This window comes from Pituophis catenifer, unplaced genomic scaffold, assembly GCF_029215685.1.
Source record: "Pituophis catenifer annectens isolate HBS135680 unplaced genomic scaffold, rPitCat1.0.hap2 SCAF_4, whole genome shotgun sequence".
In the NCBI taxonomy this organism is placed as follows: domain Eukaryota; kingdom Metazoa; phylum Chordata; class Lepidosauria; order Squamata; family Colubridae; genus Pituophis; species Pituophis catenifer.
In genome coordinates, this window is record NW_027256884.1 from 108,064,404 (window position 1) to 108,084,367 (window position 19,964).

At 34.6% G+C, this 19,964-nt stretch overlaps 1 protein-coding gene across 7 annotated transcripts in view; it reads right to left on the reverse strand.

Annotated features, from left to right (window-relative positions):
- Positions 1–897: 897 nt before the first annotated feature.
- Positions 898–19,964, reverse strand: part of PAN3 (poly(A) specific ribonuclease subunit PAN3) — a 71,919-nt gene continuing 52,852 nt past the window's right edge. For 2 of the 7 annotated variants that reach the window (XM_070942827.1, XM_070942825.1), the window contains 8 exons: positions 17,049–17,214; positions 15,807–15,894; positions 9,863–9,970; positions 9,467–9,606; positions 8,761–8,890; positions 7,431–7,495; positions 6,281–6,419; positions 898–3,912 (listed from right to left, as the gene is read on the reverse strand). In XM_070942827.1, coding sequence (XP_070798928.1) covers positions 3,772–3,912; positions 6,281–6,419; positions 7,431–7,495; positions 8,761–8,890; positions 9,467–9,606; positions 9,863–9,970; positions 15,807–15,894; positions 17,049–17,214 — 977 coding nt within the window. In that variant the 3' untranslated portion in view covers positions 898–3,771. Of the gene's footprint in view, positions 3,913–6,280; positions 6,922–7,430; positions 7,496–7,784; positions 7,836–8,760; positions 8,891–9,466; positions 9,607–9,862; positions 9,971–15,806; positions 15,895–17,048; positions 17,215–19,964 lie in introns of those variants that run through there. The other 5 variants (XM_070942830.1, XM_070942826.1, XM_070942829.1 and 2 more) reach the window with 4 other exon arrangements.

Sequence of the window (19,964 nt, forward strand, 5' to 3'; positions counted from 1 at the left end):
TTTTCTTCACAACCACCACCTTGGAAGCAGTTAGGGCTGCCTCACTCAGAATTAAGGCTTCTGTTCATAACAAAGAACTAGAATGCAGAGTCTCCAACTCAAACTCTAACTAAACAGGAAACTGCAAATTCAATGTCTACTTTGTTATGTCCAAGTCTACAGCAAGAACGGCCAATCTCCTCTAATTTCACTTTAATACATGCGTTTATCTTTCCCCATACTTAGTGGATTTAAATAGGGAAATTACACATGCATTCTGGGTCATTGTGTGATAGATTAGTGTATATTTTTTAAAAATAGCTTATTAATTTTTCCTGCCTTTTTATGTCAGATAAAGGGCACCAAGCAAACTTCTTGCAGCTTTTATTTTAATCGGTTAAATAAATTTTCTAAGGCAAGGTCTGCATTAAAGAATCAAAAATCCAGATAAATTCATACAATGAAACAATATTGACATTTTTTTATATAATTACCGTAGCATGAAGTTTACGAGTTTTTATACCTTACATAAAAATCACAGGGACTGTGCAGGTACAGAGGCCTTCACCATCTTTATTTTTGCAAATAACACTTCAAGTAATAGAAAATTTCATAAAACTCAATTATAATGTTTTGAATAACTATCAACGTTTTTGTTAAAGGTGACAAGAGAATTTGAACAATAGTAAATTAAAATAATTTTTCAGAAGAGCTTTGATTACTCTGAAGTCTCCACTCAGTTGATATAAGCTGTATATTCTACTACTTGAACATGGGCAAACATTTCACGTTTTTATTTTCCAATGAACTTCTGTACTTCAAATAGGCAATGTATCTTTTCAAAGAGTGTGATGTGTAGTCAATGTGTAATATTGAAAGAAGATAATCATTAATATAAGAAGTAGAACACAATACCCATATCTTTGCTTGCTCAAAGAAGCCATATTATTTCTGGAATTCTTTATTAAAAATACTGCTGTACATGTGAAAAGAATGAAAAACAGGATTAAAAGGTAACACATAGTGGGATCATGACATCAGAATGTAACATACTGGTGCTTTTTAGGGGAAGATGCTCACATCTAGAATTTACTGGGACAAGGGCAAAATGAAAAACAAAATGAAATTACATTATACACTCCCCAAATATTTACAGTGTAGCAGAAAACAAAAGTCCAAACAAGCAAGTTAAAACAGAACAATTTAAATTTAAACTAGTATTACATGATTTCAAAGGTTGTCCATTCTGTGCTTTATACTATAAAAACAGGAAGGTCGCAATTATTTTCCTGTGTGGAAAAAATAGGCATTGCTTTTCAAAAATTCTTATTCAGCTTTAGAGATGACATAAATGACTCTTCCTCTGAATGGAACATGCTGGACAGCCTTCTCACTGGAATTGTACTGGAGTGGTAGAATTCTCCCCCCAAAAAACACCAAGTAGAAAATTCAAAAACATGGACCACATAAAAACAAAACAAAACAAAATTCCATGTTGTTCTATGCATCACCCAACAGCAATTATTTCTAGGTAACAGTTACATATGGAAATTTATTGGCTCTCTGCACTTTTCATTTTGTAAAATTTACTTTAAAACAAGTCCTGAGATTACTGGGGCCAAGGAATGGATACCGTGTGCTGACAAAGATTTGCAAAATGCAACTTGTCTTTATGAGGTGGGCCTTGCTTACTTACGCAGCGAGGAGGAGCCTGAAGCCCTGCTTTACCCCTGCCTTTGCATTTCCTGAATTATTGGTCCACAAAATAATCTGTCAAAAACTTTCCAATTGCTGCAACTGAAGAGATGATCCCCTTTCATTAAAAAAAAAAAAAAAGACCAAAACAAAACACAATAGTGGGAAAAAGAAGCCTCAGCCCGCTTATAAATAAAGCATTCAATATTTCTCCTAGAATACAATTACTACTTCTTTTTGTACAAAAGAATTACAATATGATTTTCAAAAACATATAAAAAGACAGCTGCTCTTCATCAAATACATGAGCTAATGATAAAAGACTGGTTTCCCATATTCGTATCTTAAAGTCCCTGTTCCTTATGATATTAAAAAATAATGTTATGGCAACTGTTATCTTCTAAATAATAAACGTTATGGTTTAATTTTTCTGCCAGATTAAAATAATTGGCTTTTATTTCTTTCAGCTCATTGATTGATACTATTAATTTTCAGGCTCCGTTGTGTTTAAGTAAAGGTGTTAAAGGTGGGCTTTCTTTTCCAAAGTCTTCATTATGAAGAGCACTGTTTTCTTGTGGATAAATCTAAAGTAAGAGTGTCATCATTAAAGCTTATAAAACTGGAGAGAACTATTAAAAATTTATCTGAAATTACAAATATCAAGAATAAAATGGATGCCAGTAACATCAGTTGGAAGTGCTTTGAATCAGTTCTGACACCTTTTGGAGAAAGTTTCCACATTTTTCTTCATGGTAAGCACCCAGTGCTATTAAATATTCAGTGCTGGGTAAAGGAGGCCGATATACAGTCTTCACTACCGCTTTGAGAAAGGAAAAAAAATAGTCCTATATATTTGGCAGTCATCCGTATCAAAGTGTAGATGTTCTACTATAAATTCCCTTGAATACCCAAGCTTGCAGACAATAGTGGATCCAGTATTGGAAAGTTAATTAAAGGGGAAAATCCAGACTTGAAGACTGAATATTCATGTGTTGAGTATTATCAAAGGTAATATTACTTTGGGCTAAGCAGTGACTGCAAAGGCACAGCAGACCGTCATTCCTCCAGAATCAGACTATAACACTTCAAAAGCTTTCGATGCCAGACAACTGCTGTGTGTACTTAATCTTCTGAACAGTGTCTCTGTATCTGTATCCAGTGTAAAGTACCATAATAAAGCTGTGGTTCAAAGAACAGAACTTTATACAAAAGAAGGATACTATAGGTAACTTAAAGGAATACATTCCTGAACTCTCAGGACTGCAACAATTATTTTTTTTTAAAAAGTCTATTAAAAATTGCATAAATGTAAATGTATCTGATTAGCAGGAAAATATAGAAACAGGTATTTTATTTAAAAGGCGCTGGTTGTGTTTAGAACAAATCGGGTTTACCCCAGAAAGTACAGTACACAACTCAAAATGGTGCTGTTTCGCTTTGACAAAGCTTCAGCCAAATAAAAGGGATTTTGTATATGATGTTTCTGAGATATTTTACTTGATTTTTTTTTGTCTTTAAATACTCATCTTCTTGTTTGATTAATTAATCAAACAGTGGATGGCATGTTATACAGTTTTACAGAGGTTACAAGCTACACTGTAATTTACAGAACACAATTTCTATGAAATTATTTATCTGGTCCTTTATAGTATTCTGGAGTGCAAATAATATCAAAACCAAAAGATTGCAGTATATTCAGTGGCAAAAAAAAAAAAAAAAAAAAAATCCCAGAAATGTCTTTGCAAAGAGATTCCCTTAGTAAGATCCAATGTGGCAAAACATCAGGGATCAGAAAGTCTTTAAAAATTAAAATTAGTGCATATACAAGTGGGGGGAAAAAAATAAAAGCAGGAACATCATGCTCTTGATGTGCTCCTTTAAAATAAATTCTTCACAGATAAAGCCTCCAATGGCAGCCAGAGCTCCAGGGTAAGCAAAAACATTCTTCCCTTCAAGTAACAGTGTACCTGACCGAAGTGCACCATCTCATGGTGTTTTGTTTCCCAAAATGTGAAATGAGATGATGACAATCTGTTGTAGTGCAATTTGCGCTTGGTTCTGTTCCTCAGCAATGTCCTGCATGCTTTCCTGCAAACACTACAACTGGCCGTTTGTGGCTGCAATCAGTTCCTGAAAAGTATTTTCAAAGCAGCGTTTTAGGTCGCTGTATGCCACCACAAGGACACTCTTCTCATCTCTGGAAATGAGGCTTATTTTTTCTGGCACACCAGCATCTAACTGAAATAAAATGGGAGACAATTTTGTCAAGACTATTTGTTAATAGAACTTAATAATCAGCAACAGTATTGGCAGGCAAAAGAACTTTTTTTTTTCTTCGTTTATTATCCCAGCATTCTAGTTAAGACAAAAGTACCTTTTGATTTAATGACAGCATCAGCCTTTTTGGGATAGGAGCCTATTTTAGGATGGCAGTCTTGCCTTAGGAATCTTTGCCCACTTTTTGCCTAGCAAAAGCACTCCATATCTGTCAGATTGTGAGGGCATCTTCTGGGCAGAGCCCTCTTAAGGTCACCCCACTGATTTTCAATTGGACCCAGGTCCAGGCTCTTGCTGGGCCATTCAAAAACTTTGATATTCTTCTGTTTTTTTGTTGTTGATTTAGAGGTCCTTCAACAAAGTATTAATTTAATGGAGTGTACACATATGCAACCATGTTATTGTACGTTTTTTTATTATTTTTCCCCAAAACATTTCACTTTGTTTTTTTTTTTTCAATTGAATTATACTGCTTACATGTTATATTAAAAGTGGAAAAAAATCTGAAGTGATTTATCTTTTTTTTATATCTCAAAAACCTAGCATTTTAACAGGGGTGTCTGGACTTCTTATATCCACTGTGTATTTCTAAATTGTTGAATTAAGAACTGAAATATTCAATTTTGAAGAAACAGTGATTCAGATGTTAAAAAGCATAACATATAAGAATTAAAAATTAAATTAAATTTTTAATTTAAAAATTAAAATAATCCATCATAAATTTTTATTCAATGTTTACTAGACCCATCAAAATGTTCTAAAATGATTGGATGTTGAATTTTTGCTTATTGGTATTGTATGAAATGTGAAGACTCTTTAACCCACACATTCACACCTTGTTCAGCTATAGCTTCAATTTTATTTCAAATTATCATTTTGTCATTACATAATATTATAAATATTCAATTTATAAGATATAATATGATATTGAATATGATATTCAATTATGTTTCCAAAATGATGAAAGTTTTAGCAATCCAGCAAAGATAAATGGAAACAAATGTTTATTCATCTGATTTTAAAGGATGGGGTTTAGGATATAGTCTGTTATTATTTAAAATACTTTGTGCTTTATAAATCAGAAGATGGAGCAATATATTTCCATATGTACAGTATCAGTGGTGGGTTGCCCCCAGTTCAGACCGGTTCGTAATAACTGGTAGTAAAACCGGCGGGAGGCCCCTCCCACCGCCCCAGATGTCATCAGCGATCTGCGCATGCACAGAAGCAAGGTGCGTGCACGAGCGAAGCGCATATGAGCGATCCCGTTGCGAACTGGTAGTAAAGGTAAGTGGAACCCACCCCTGTACAGTATGTCTAGATTTAATGATAGGTTTAAATGGAATTAGTTTTATACTGATATGTGTCTCTTTTCTTCTTTTCCCCATTAGCCTTTTTCCTCCTTTTGTCATACTTGTTATTTTAATCAGCATAATATACAGGTGGTCTTTATTCCTCACAGTATAATTATCATTTATCTTTTGTTCTCTCTGTTGGTGTTGTACTACATTATTTAAAAAATGAATACACTGTTGTCTGAAATCACAGTTTCATCTGTGCTTGTTTTAATTAACAGTTTAAATTAATTCTAAGTATGTAAAATGAAATAAACCATAAAGATAAAGGTAAAGGTTCCCCTTGCACATATGTGCTAGTCGTTCCCAACTCTAGGGGGTGGTGCTTATCTCCGTTTCAAAGCTGAAGAGCCAGCATTGTCCGAAGACATCTCCGTGGTCATGTGGCCAGCATGACTAGATGTCAAAGGTGCACAGAACACTGTTATCTTCTCACCAAAGTGGTTCCTATTTTTCTATTTGCATTTTTTACATGCTTTCGAACTGCTAGGTTGGCAGAAGCTGGGACAAGTAACGGGAGCTCATCCCATTATGCGGCACTAGGATTCGAACCACTGAACTGCTGACCTTTTGATCGACAAGCTCAGCGTCTTTGCCACTGAGCCACCGCATCCCCCTAAATAGTTCTTTTTAAAATTAAAACTGTTGCTCACAACCATGTTACACGAATAAAGGAGAGTGTGTGATATTGATATTTATCTGTCTGAACTTCCTTACTGCTAAACTATTCTTTAGTGGTTTTTCTGAAGCAGGTCTGTCACATGCAGCACCCAACTGATGAAGCGTTCATACGACAATTTAGAGTGCCACCATTGAGTCGGGTGACTGCCAAAGGCAATGACAAACATGCATTTTGAGAGAAATTTGCTTGCGTGCCAAAGGGAGGCAAAAAAACGAGCGAAAAAGACAATTCTGCAAATGGATTCTGCAAATGGATTTGCAATGAATGAAAAAATATTGAACTTCTAGCTCACCTTGTTAAGACAAGAGATAATGTGACTGAGATCAATCCAAGGAGTACCCGCTTCTGTCACCTGATGGAAAAGATGATCCCTAAAAAGCTTCAGGAGATACCTGTCTCCAGTTTCTGACCATGTCGGATCCTTCTGGAACCTATCGTAAAAAAAGGGTGTTTAGGTTTCTCATTAAAAAGACACATAGTTCAGCCTACATATATTTGTTTATATATGTTATATTTAGTTTTAAGAAAAAGAAGTCTTCAGAATTCGAGAGAGCCAAAGCTCATTACCTCTAAGGTATCATTTATAAATGTATTATTACGGGATTTACTAACTTCCTCAATTTGATCAGATTCCTAAAAAATGGGCTGATTTTAAATTAATTTTAAATTAGTCATGCTCTATATTTTTCTCTCTCAATGAAATAATCTGGATATTTTGAAAGATATATCATACAGGCTCTTATATAATAATTCTGTAATTTCCAGCATTCAACATGAAATATTCCATTACACAATTTCACGTTTTGGCATCATTCATTACTGTGGTCAGACTTACAGTGTCCAGGAGAATGCACTCTCTATAAATATCAATTTTTGTTCCCAATATCCAGAATTGGCACTGTACCACTGTATGCACTTGGAGGCTGTTTGTTGCTGTTGGAAGAAAAAACTGAAATACCTTCCCAAAAAGAAACTAACAGTTTGGAGTTTAAAACAGTTACAAGTCTCATGAAAATGCAGGAAATTGTTAAATTCTATGAAGTATTGCCTTGCACTAATTATTTTTAGCTTTCAGACAAAACCTCAACTCAAGGAATGTTTGTCCCTCCAGACCATGAGTAATACCTGTGTAGGTGTGTGTATGAGTACATATGTATATAAAAATCACATATCATAAAATTTTGTTGGGGATATTGATGAAAATAACCTAGTTAATGTTTTCAGAGCCTGATATACTTTAAAACTTCACCCTACATCAGGGGTGTCAAACTCGTGTTGTCAAGTGACATATCGTGACTTTCCCCTTTGCTGAGCTGGCCAGCACGTGACGCATCTGGCCCACAGGCCGCGAGTTTGACAGCCCTGCCCTATATAATTATTTGAGCTCTCCAGTGGTGCCATTTTTAAAATAATGTAATGATTAAAATTTTTGAATTCCTTACTCTGGTCTTTCATTGATTGTTCCCAATTTTGCAAGAAGACGAAATAATCTTCCATTCTGAACTTCCTGTAAAAGAAGATATAAGAGACAACTTGGCCTGAGCAATAATAACAGCAGCAACAACAAATAACAAGAATACTACAAATTAAAAGAAAACCCAATATATAAATATTTCAGCCCAATGACAAAATGTCAGGAAAAAATGTTAGGTATCTATTCAAATTTACCAAGAGAGCTAAGTCCTTCCTTCCCTGTGCTGTTAAATCATTTAGTTTGTAATTTGTAAGCCCTCCAATGCTAATACTAGTTACAATGATAAAATGGCAGCACCGATTATAACTGAAATCACACATACCTATAGGAGATAGGATATGGTGAGGAACTTGATGCAGTAATTTCCTGAATCCTACAAAAAATATTCACTTAATAAGTAAGTCAAGGTAATATATAGGCATATATTAAGGTGTCATTATCAAGGTGTCATAGGCATATGACACCTACATCCTATTGTAAAGATTATAGTTCCCTCACCGTTACATAACTTGAAGTGCCATGGCCACAATTCCAATGAAGGAAGATGTGATCCCTTTGAGGCGATATTCCTAATGAGGAATAGGACTAGGGCTCATTAGAAAAAAAATAAAATAAAAAGTATACAAGCATCCTAAGAGCTCTAAAACAATTTATTTAACCTGACTTGAGTAATATGCAAAATATGAGTACTAAAATTATAACTCTAACCTAAGAAATAGTTACAACCATTAGTGACTCTTTAGACCAGAAAAAAGAGAGAAACAACTGAACCAGTTAGCAGTATACATGAAGTGATTAGCAAGGAAAAGAACATCTGACAAAATTAGCCATATAAAGGAGAGTACTTTTTCACACAGTATACTAAATTAGTGAACTGTCATCCCAAAGGGCAGTTATGGCCGTATCATGGATGGTTTTTGCATGACACAAATTCATCAAAGATAAAGCAATTCATAGCTACTTTGCTAAATTTGCTTTTTAAAGAACCCCAACTATTTATTTGTAATGATGACTCTATATTATTCGTATTAGCTGAGACTACAAACTTCTGAATATATTATTTCGAAACATAAAATAACAGCATACTGATATCCTGTTCATAGTTTCCTATCCATCTATGTGGCCACCATACAAACAGGATGCTGTTATCAGAAAGTCCACTGACTTAATCTACATATCTATGATATTCTGAAAATGCCTTGAAACAAGCTAAATCCATTTGCACACAGCCAATGTAGGGGGGGGGGAAATGACAGTAGACTGCAGTGTAAAGTGTAGGGTACAGTAAGGTATTTTACCTTTGCAAGATCTTCTTCTATAACATCATTCCTCATTTGGGCAGCATCCAACTGAGTATAGAATCTTGCTCCAATCATAGGCATTATATCATTTACACTTCGAAGCCTGTTTTGGTCAGTCAGCAAATATCTATCAAAAGAAATTCCTAAAAATTATTAAAACTGGATTTCTAAGCAAAATTCTTGACAATGAAAGTATTCGTTACTCTATAAATTATAAATACAAAGACAGATACAACTAGTATATGTGATGTGAGCAAATAAAAGATTTCAAGTGAACTCCTTTCACTGAAATTCAGTGAATAAACAGCTGGTTTTCCAAAAGCCAAAAGCCACCTAGTGAATTTCATGATAAAACTGGAATTTTAACTTAAATCTTGAATTAAACAGGTGCAGGAGCAAATGTAAATTACTATAGACTGCCAAAATTTGGAGTTAAAGATAAAACGTATTCGTGTGCGCGTTTTAAAAAGACAGTACTGCTAATTTATGTTAATTAAAATTGGTCTTTATTTTTCCTTATTGGTGGGTAAGTGAGTTTTGTTCTACAACTCCTCAAAGTAGAGACTCTTCTGGGTCTCTATCATCATGAAGAATTCTTTTCATAGTTATGCTTTTTTGATATCAAAATATCTATAATATAGCAATTATACACACATATTTTCCACAAATAAGGTACTATTATTCTATAATCAAGTTTTCTTACAAAATAAGATTCTTCAAATCAGAGGAATAGTTGATTGTCACCAGTTCCATTGCTTTCTGCAAATTCTCTCTCTGAATTCCTGCCAAAGAATTGCAAGCCAAAGCCAGCACAACCTTCCCAAGAGAGATCAAATCTGCTTGCTACAACATAAACATAAACAAAAACACACACACATTCATTCACTGGGATCTGAAATGCACTTCATGTTTTAACACTTTTAAGATAAGTGTGCTATACAAATGATAATTTGTAATGAACAAAACTGCACAATATACCACTGATTTTATCTTCTGGGTGATTTTAATAAATACTATTGGTATTTATTAAATAATGGATTCTGCTCTTTCACTTTCCTTAAGCCAATTTCCATCTCTGTGGAAAGATTTTGCTTCTTACCAGATATTCTTCATTAACCTTTGGCAAGTATCGTTCATCAGTTAGAAACTTGTAATTCAAAGCACTTTCATTAACTGCAAACCACCTTTTTCCAAGGCTTTCTACATCCTTCAAAAACATCACAGATACACAAAATGTTGAATGAATATTTAGGATTATGATAACCCATTGATTGTTTTATTACTTTTAGGTTGTTTGTACACTAACAGTAATTAACAAATATTAACATGAATATCAATTAATCATGTTGTATTCCTAATAATATTACTCTTTTAAATAAAGACAAACTCTCAAAAGTAACATAATTATTTCTTCTTAATATAGTGGCTGGGTTTGCACATCATGATAAAAAGGGTTTGGTTTTGTTCTGATTTAATCTGATGTGTAAATTAAGCCATTTTAGCTTATAAACCACCATTTATGGATTAGTCTATATCAGGCCACAGGAACTATGATTGACAAACTACCTAACCAATCATTCAGTGTTGCATATAAATTTGATTGATAAACAAAAAAAAAAATGAACTGTGGCTTAGTATAACATTTAACTGCAATCACACTGCAACTGTGTTGAACTATCTAAAATACTTGCTATGAAAGATGGAAGAATAATCACCAGAGTCTCAAATTTTCCAAATGCACTTGAATGTTCAAATAATTATCTGCTCCAGTTTTCTAAGGATCCTATATGAAATTCAGTGCTTCTACTTATATCCTCTGCAGTTTGTGTGATCTTACTCATTTTCATTAAATGAAAAATGATGTAATAATAATCACTGAACAATTCCTTATCGTGACCACATATTCCCTGATGCTTCATTAAAAAACAGTCTTTGTGCAATTTTAAGTAGTCTCAAATGCAGAAGGGTAGAAATACAACATGCTCCCATTCAATTAATGCTGTCAGCCATTTTGATGTTTATGTCTATAATGATGCAAAATATGCTCCAGTTTTCCTTCACACTGCTTGTTTCTTACCTCCACATATTTTTCTTTTTTGTTGCATTCTTTTATTTTTCCCCTCAATTATGTTTCTTCCTTTCAATACTTGTTTTTTCCTCTGATTCTATGATTCTATTTATGTCCATACTGTACAGCAGTCTTTATTCATGTGGCTGAAACAGACTATGAAAAATAGACTGCAAGAAATAATGCATGCTTTTCTTATGGCCTTTCTAATTCATCTGTTGCTCCTATCCTTTTTGAATTAAATATGTAAGATAATATAGTGTAATGGTGTTGCTCTGGACAAGCAAAACACTTTCAAGGATCTATGTGCTATGTAATCTTTAATTCTGATTAAATAAGCAACATCAATTTCAAAAGAAAAGTATTACTGAATATTACTGATAGTAGGAATAAGTATATATTAGTTAGTCAATAACTTGAGAATTAAGCTTCATTTTTAGCTTTGTCTTCTCTCATTAAAAAAATGATCTGAAAATAAGATAATAAGATAATTCCACAAGCATTTATCATATATGATGATGAATTCAGGAAACTTAGCATAAATTGCCTTCAAATTTCTAATAGTCTTGTTTAGCTGACATTTACATAGCTATTTGCAACTTGATCTGGTTCTGAAGACTAGCTGTTAAGTGGACAGTTAGAAATTTAAACATTGAAATTTAAGTTCAATAGGCACAAATGAAAATTCAGAGATTAGAAAAAATGTATTTCTTAAATTGTACATATAGTATTTTTGCCTGCAGGAAACAATTAAATAGAAGCTAAGATATTGAGCATCATATAGTCCAAATTCCAGTATCAAGGCAATAACTTTGAATGGCCAAGTGAACTCCAAATACAGGTAGTCCTCATTTAACAACACTAATTGGGACCAGAATTTCTGTCACTAATGATGTGGTCATGAAGCATTTCACATGGCCATACTACTTAGCAACAACAGTTCTGGCAGTTTCTGGTTATTGTCATTAAGCAAAGCCTGTGTAGTAGGTCATTAAGTGAGGATCTCACATGACTGTGACTTCCAACTTCCCGCCAGCTTCCCTTGGCAGGGAAGGTTAAAAAACAGCTAATACTTCAAGAACCGGATGTAAGTACCATTAATTCAGCACCATTGAAAAGTTTGAATGGCCTCTGAACGGGTGATTGTTAACCAAATACCTCCTGTAATATGGAAAGTCTCCTTGACTTCTTCATAAAAAATAAGTTTCAATTTAAATCCATTCGTAATTTTTAAAAAATCATTCTCAGATTTGTTCCCATTTTACCGTCTGACATAGCTTAATTAGGAAAAAGCATTATGTAGTGTGCAGCAGAAATATTCCAGGTGATGAAAAGACTTTCAGAAGTGGGCTTAGTTACTGGATTATATTACAACAAATCTTAAAGGCAGGTTAAAGAAAAGCTGCCTGCAATCAAAGAACTTCAGCCAATTTTTGGCAGTGATTTAATAAATATTTTGTGAAGACTGGCAAGAGATTTGGGTCTCAATTTACCTTTGCGGCCTGACATGTACAATTTTTTGGAGATGGTTCAGGTGGCCATTTATGTATTTCACTGCCCTCCCAGCAATGCTTTCACATTTTGAATTGAGGCTTATTACCCACTCTGAATCTTAACATTTCAATCAATATTTCTTTCTTAAGATAGTTAGAAGATATATTCCTTTTTTCCTTTAATATCTGAAGACATATCTGACTTCCAATCTGAGAGACTACTACAGTACACTGTTAGAGAGAACAGTATGAATAGTGAAAATGGACTCTAAGAGACTGAGTTTAATTTTTACCTATGTTATGTGTACTATAAAAACCAAAGAGCAGGAAAAGAAAGTCTACTTCTCTCATATTTGAGAAAAAATTAGTAACATATTTATTCTGTTTAAGTGTAAAGGTATAAATAGTTTCTGGGTTAAGTGCAAGGTAGTTCACATATTTCAATGTAACAAACTTTTTTTAAAACTTACCACATTATATATTGCTCCTTTAACTAAAAACAGGGGAGTGCAGAATTTATCAAGAAAAATTCAAGGAAATACAGTTGCAAGAAAAAGTATGTGAACCCCTTGGAATTACGTGGAGTTTTGCATGAATTGGTCATAAAATGTGCTCTGAACTTCATCTAAGTCACAACAATAGAAAAACACAGTCTGCTTAAAATAATACTACACAAACATTAGATGTTGCCATGGTTTAATTAAACATAACATGTAAACATTCACAGTGCAGGGAGGAAAAAGTATGTGAACCTTTGGACTTAATAACTGGTTGACCTTCCTTTGGCAGCAATAACCTCAACCAAACGTTTCCTGTAGTTGCAGATCAGACCTGCACAACGATCTGGAGTAATTTTGGACCACTCCTCTTCACAAAATTGTTTCAGTGTAGCAATATTCTTGGGATGTCTGGTGTGAAGCGTTCTCTTAAGGTCATGCCACAGCATTTCAATAAGGTTGAGGTCAGGACTCTGACTGGGCCACTCCAGAAGGCGTATTCTGTGCTGTTGAAGCCATTTTTTTGTTGAATTATTTGTATGCTTTGGGTCATTGTCCTGTTGCATCACCCATCCTCTGCGGAGCTTCAGTTGGCGGACAGATGGTCGTACGTTTTCCTGCAAAATGTCTTGATAAACTCTGGAATTCATTTTCCCTTCAATGACAACAATCCGTCCAGGCCCTGAGGCAGCAAAGCAGCCCCAAACCATGATGCTCCCTCCGTCATGTTTTACAGTGGGGATGAGGTTTTGATGTTGGTGTGCTGTGCCCTTTTTTCTCCACACATAGTGTTGTGTGTTCTTCCCAAACAATTCAATTTTGGTTTCATCTGTCCACAGTATATTTTGCCAGTAGTGCTGTGGAACATCCAGGTGCTCTTTTGCAAACTTCAAACATGCTGCAATATTTTTTTTGGACAGCAATGGTTTCCTCCGTGGTGTCCTCCCATGTACTCCATTCTTGTTTAATGTTTTCCTTATTGTAGATGTGTCAACAAAAATGTTTGCATGTGCCAGAGATTTCTGTAGGTCTTTAGCTGACACTCTAGGATTCTTCTTACCTCATGAAGCATTCTGCGCTGTGCTCTTGCAGTCATTTTTACAGGACGACCACGCCTAGGGAGAGTAGCAACAGTGCTAAACTTTCTCCATTTGTAGACAGTCTGTCTTACCATGAACACATGAACATCAAGGCTTTTGGAGATACTTTTGTAACCCTTTCCAGCTTCATGCAAGTCAACAATTCTTGATCGTAGGTCTTCTGAGAGCTCTTTTCTGCAAGGTATGGTTCACATCAGACAGTGCTTCTTGAAACCAGTAAACCCAAAACAGGTGTGTGTTTTTAAAGGGCAGGACAACTGTCAGCAACACATCCAATATCATCACACTGATTGGAGTCAAGGTTGGCTCACTCCTGGCTCCAATTAGCTTTTGGAGAAATCATTAGGCTAGGGGCTCACATACTTTTTCCTCCCTGCACTGTGAATGTTTACATGTTATGTTCAATTAAACCATGGCAACATCTAATGTTTGTGTAGTATTATTTTAAGCAGACTGTGTTTTTCTATTGTTGTGACTTAGATGAAGTTCAGAGCACATTTTATGACCAATTCATGCAAAACTCCACATAATCCCAAGGGGTTCACATACTTTTTCTTGCAACTGTACATGAACATTTTTCACAGAGGTGAAGATTTGGGACAAATTCCCGTCATTTAAATTTGGACGTCATTCAGATTTGGAAAGTATTTTTTAAGATTGAAAAGAGTTAAATACTACTACACAGGAATAAGTACACATATATTTGCTGATTTTTGAAAGCCAATAAAAAAAAATAGAAGGCTTAAAACATGCAGATTTGCTACAAATCTAATATGTATGTATGTATATATGTATACATACTAGTAATTTTCACTTGTTTTAGGTATGGTGACATCCTACTACGAAAAGAAAAAAATGAAGCATTTTCCCATGCAATCTAGATATGGTCAGTGTGATGATGAAAACCAAGACAGGTATGATGAAGATGACTTTCCTGTTCCATCCTTGCCCCCTCTCAATCATGAAAGGCCTCTCAAGTACCTGTGACAGCGGTACTTTCCACTGGACTAATAGAGAGGGTTACAGCTTGATTTTCTGGGTTATCCCTCCATATCAACAGATCCACACCCTATGAGAGGCTTCTGGGTAGACTGGGAATGGGAAGAAAGCATAGGAAATAATTTCTTGCCTACTCTTGTCTATAGGCTTTTGTTTTCACAAAAACAGGTTCAACATGATTTTTCACCTTTGCCATTGCCAAGTAACTTATTTTTTGCTTCACAGTATATGCATATAAACGCTTTTTAAAAAATTATATGCCCTTATCAATTTTAACACCATCTATTGGAACTTATTCCTTGTCATGCTTGTCCCAATCTGGTTTGCAGAATCTGCTTTAGAATTATATACTGCTCAAAAAAATAAAGGGAACAAAAGCAGAAGACATCCGAGATCTGAATGAATGAAATAGCCTTATTAAATACTTTGTTCTTTACATACAGTAGTTTATACACTGCTCAAACAACTAAAGGGAACACAAAACTACTGTATGTAACGAACAAAGTATTTAATAAGGCTATTTCATTCATTCAGATCTCGGATGACTTCTGCTTGTGTTCCCTTTATTTTTTTGAGCAGTGTACATTCCTTATAGGTAGGACCTGTCTACTTTTTTGTTTTTGAATGTCTGATTATAGTGAGAATAGTGCCAAAAATTACAGTGACAACCAATTAAAAATCTTAAATTACCAACATGTAAATTAAGATAGTTCGTGAAGTAACATTGCCAAAGGTTTACTAGCAGCAAGCATCAAAGCAGCTACATACAGGAAATAAAGAAACTTCATATATTAAAAAAAAAACATGATAGATACTCCAAGATAATCACCAACAAATATTCAGTGAGCAAATAATATAAAATTAGGGATATAATACTTGATCTTACCTGATATTGGGCCATTAGAGCCAAAGGATTATTTTGGCTGTTATCAAATGTTAATACATCAAAGACTCCAACGCAATTCACTCTCAACCTTCAGGATAAAAGCATTATAGGAAAATAAGTTTATAAACTACTCTTTTCACTTCCTCTACAATCTCTTCAACAATTCCATAGAAAGAAAGCAACTACCGTTAGTAAATTAATATCATATTAATAGGATAATATCACATCCTAAAAGTGTATGGTTTGTGATTCATGTGAGCTGGACAGAACATATGCACAAACAGGCAGGCAAGGAACACACAATAGAAAAGTGTTTTGTGCACTTTCTTTCTCTTGCTATTCAAGAAGAAATTGTGTCACAGAATGTTGTATATTGCCCTAGAGTAGTCAATCAATAGTAGATAGATACATTGTAAGTTTATGTCTACTCTTCTACCCCTTATGCTTTGAATGTTTATAAAGATGTCAGGATAAGTATTACTACTGACACAGCTTCAAAAATTACTGATTTTTTTTAAACCAAAATCCTTCAAATGTGCTATCACTTGATACTTAATATTATTAGATTAAGACTGCAATTGTAGGAAACTACTTGGTAATAGATGCTACTCAGAACTAAGGAACCTATATCCGTAAGCTTGAAATCCCACAATTCCTCTAGCTACTAGAATTAGATATATAGGTCCTCGATTTACGACAACTAAGCCCAAAATTTCTGTTGCTAAGTGACACATTTGTTAAGTGAGTTTTGATTTTACAACCTTTCTGGCCACAATTGTTAAGTGAATAACTGCAGTTGTTAATAACACAGTTGTTAATGGAGTCGAGGTTCTGCATTGACTTGGCTTGTCAAATGGTCGCGAAAGGTGATCACATGACCCTGGACACAGCAGCCACCATAAATATGAGTCAGTTGCCAAACATCTGGATTTTGATCACATGACTATGGGGATGCTGCAATGGTCACAGCTGTGAAAAACGATCATATGTCACTTTTTTCAGTGCCACTGTAACTTTGAACAGTCGCTAAATGAACTGTCATAAGTCAACTACTACCTGTACCAAATTCTGTTATAATTAGATATAAATTATCTTAGCTCTACGTCATCTTCTAGGCTGAACCATTAACAAGGATGAATATGAAGGACTGTTTGATTCTTAGCAGAATGGATGCAAAAGGCAAGCTTTTAGGTAGCAAAGCAGGTGATAGAGATCTGGTAATATATTAGGAAAATGTCTTACCTTGTTTTGCCTGTCACCAGAATCTTTGTGGGATCCATTACTCGACAGGCCAATCCTGCTGTATGAATAGTCCGCAATGCCGAGCTAAGCTGCACAATATAGGCCCAAATCAGGGACTCGGGCAGCAAACCTGCATGTTGTCGGGGCAGAGGTCCATCATGCTGACCTATGGCAGAATTGGGAATATAAATGAACTCTATATTTGCAGATTTATACTACACGTAGCAATTTTTAACTCATAGTAAAACTAAAACTTTTGGGCCAGGCCCAAATTTTGCCTTTTAGAAGGGCTTAGGAAGGCTTTTTCAGGGTTTTCATGGTTGTCCCAAAGATGCTTTTTCAAGAGGCAACTTTGAAGATGTTTCTTCTTCAACTTCTTCAAAGTTGAAGAAGCTTCTTGGATGAGAAGCGAAACATCTTCAAAGAAAAACCAGAAAGTCCAGTTACCTCTTGAAAAAGCACCTAAGCGTAAGGCACTCATTCCCCCATTAAAGCAAAAGAAACGAAAGGGTCCCCCAACCTAAAATCAGGTCCAGTTTGGACACTGTCACCCCCTACCTTTATCCTGTAGTCCTGACATGCCACATAAAATTTGGTGTGACCCTTGAGTACAAATACGCTGATATTCCTTAAAAGTTGTACTGAATGAACTATTATATTCTGTTACGCGATATGCGAATCAGGCTTTTCGGATGTGTTGCTGCAGCTTTTCACAATCCAGTACCTTCTAGAGATGCTGGGACAGAGAGTTCTGGAAAACATATCTGGAAGCTGCCAGCTATGTGGCTTGTTTTAGCAACAGTGTTTAGCAATGTTGTTAAACAGGCTTACTTGTTTAAACAGAGTATGCAGGAAAATATCAACTGCTGAAAACGTTACTACTTGGGAGAATTATTACATTGTATCCAGTTTATAGATTTACCAAATGCTACTGTTGTTTACTTTATGAAAGAGGCTCATGAATTATAAGGATCTTTTATCATTTACTTATGTGTAATTCTTAAATTGAAGAAAGCAGCAAAGACATGTATACTTATAAAACAAAACATGGCATGCATACAAATAAAACTGTACGGCAGATGACATTATCGGGACAAGCTACGCTTTTGTTCTACTTTTTCATAAAAAAAATAGACTCCAAATTAATCAACACTAATTACAAGACATGCATAAGAAAAAAAATGCATCCCAAAACTTCCAAATCCATTAAATATATGACTTGAATGCATTTGGAATGTTGCATATTTTTCATCTTAGAATATTTGTCCTGTGGTTTAAGTTAATTTATTTGAACTATTATTAATTTTATTTTGCCCTCTTTGTCTTATGGAAATAAGAATTGGGGAGAAACTAAAATGATGAATACAATAGGAATGGAACATTTAAAAACCATGTGTGGTAAAATAAGTAGCAAATAGGACCAAGAATCAATGAGTGCTGAATAGGTAATAAGTACAAAAGTCATTCACCAAAGTTGATTGATTGATCATATAATGAATTATGGCTGACCGACAAAACAAAGAATGAAATATTTAAAAAGAATGGAAAGATTGAAAAAGTCATATCTGGATGGGATTCATGATATTCCAAAAAGAGAATATTTTTGGCAATGTATGACATGGTGCATGAACATGCTGGAAGGAAAAATATTTTGTAATAATCAAACAGTATAAACAGGTACACTGAATGGCACTAGTGTAAACTCAATTTAGCCATATTTTCTTTTATCTAATGCTTTTATTTTATTTTATTTTTTATTTCTTTTCTGCAGTTTGCATAATGTTGCTTATCCTGAAAGGGTTGATATGATAGCAATAGCAATAGCACTTAGACTTATATACCGCTTTACAGCCCTCTCTAAGCGGTTTACAGAGCCAGAATATTGCCCCCAACAATTTGGGTCCTCATTTTACCCACCTTAGAAGGATGGAAGGCTGAGTCAACCTTGAGCCTGCTGAGATTTGAACTGCCAAATTGCAGTGAGCCGGCAGTCAGCAGAAGTCTCCTGTAGTACTGCATTCTAACCACTGCATCACCACAGCTCATGATCATGCTAATTCAAGTTTTTCACTTTTTTCAAAATGTTTGAAATACATAATAATATGATTTTTGAAGGAAAAAAAAACTGATGGCAAGATTTTTTGCATCATAAAATATCAGACCTCAAAATGATATCAAAAATATCAAAAACTCAAAGTGATGTACTGTAAGTTGCAATTCAGAGACTTAGTTGTCCCACCTGTTTTCAAAATAATTTCTAGCATTATTCTATTAAAAGATAAGTTTTCATAATTGATTCTTCCTGCCATTCCATCCTCCATTTATATTTGGTGTAAATGTTGCTTGTGCTGCAAACTAATATAATCTTTTCCTACAACTTTTTTCTTTCAGCATTGTTTTTAACAAACTCAAAAGTATATTAGAATGTTCATGTACACATCCAAGAGAGGTTCAGAAGCAGCATTTCCTCCCTTAGAAACTTGAGTTTTATGTCAAAAAATAAAATACTAGCAATTTTTTTAAAAGTTTTTTGTACCAATGAGGGAATGCTTGCTTTCCTTAATCTGCAATGCACTCAGGCAATACCAAACATAATTTGAATTGTGAAATCAAAAGTACATGATATAAACTAGTTCATAAAATGTTCTGCTTTTATGGAAACATAATTAATGCTTTATTTGCTTCTATCCAGAGACAGGGCCTTGCTATTGTGAAATGCATGCAAATTCCTGCACTAACCAATGAGGGCTGACATGTTCAAGGGAAGTTCATAGTATATGACTGCTGTTGCTAAGGAGAGACAGTGTTATTAGTTGTGTTTGGTTTTATTTGCATGATTTTGCATCAAAATGTATGCATGTTGTGCTTTATATTTTATGGTGTTATTGTATTTTGTTAATATAATAAAACACAAGC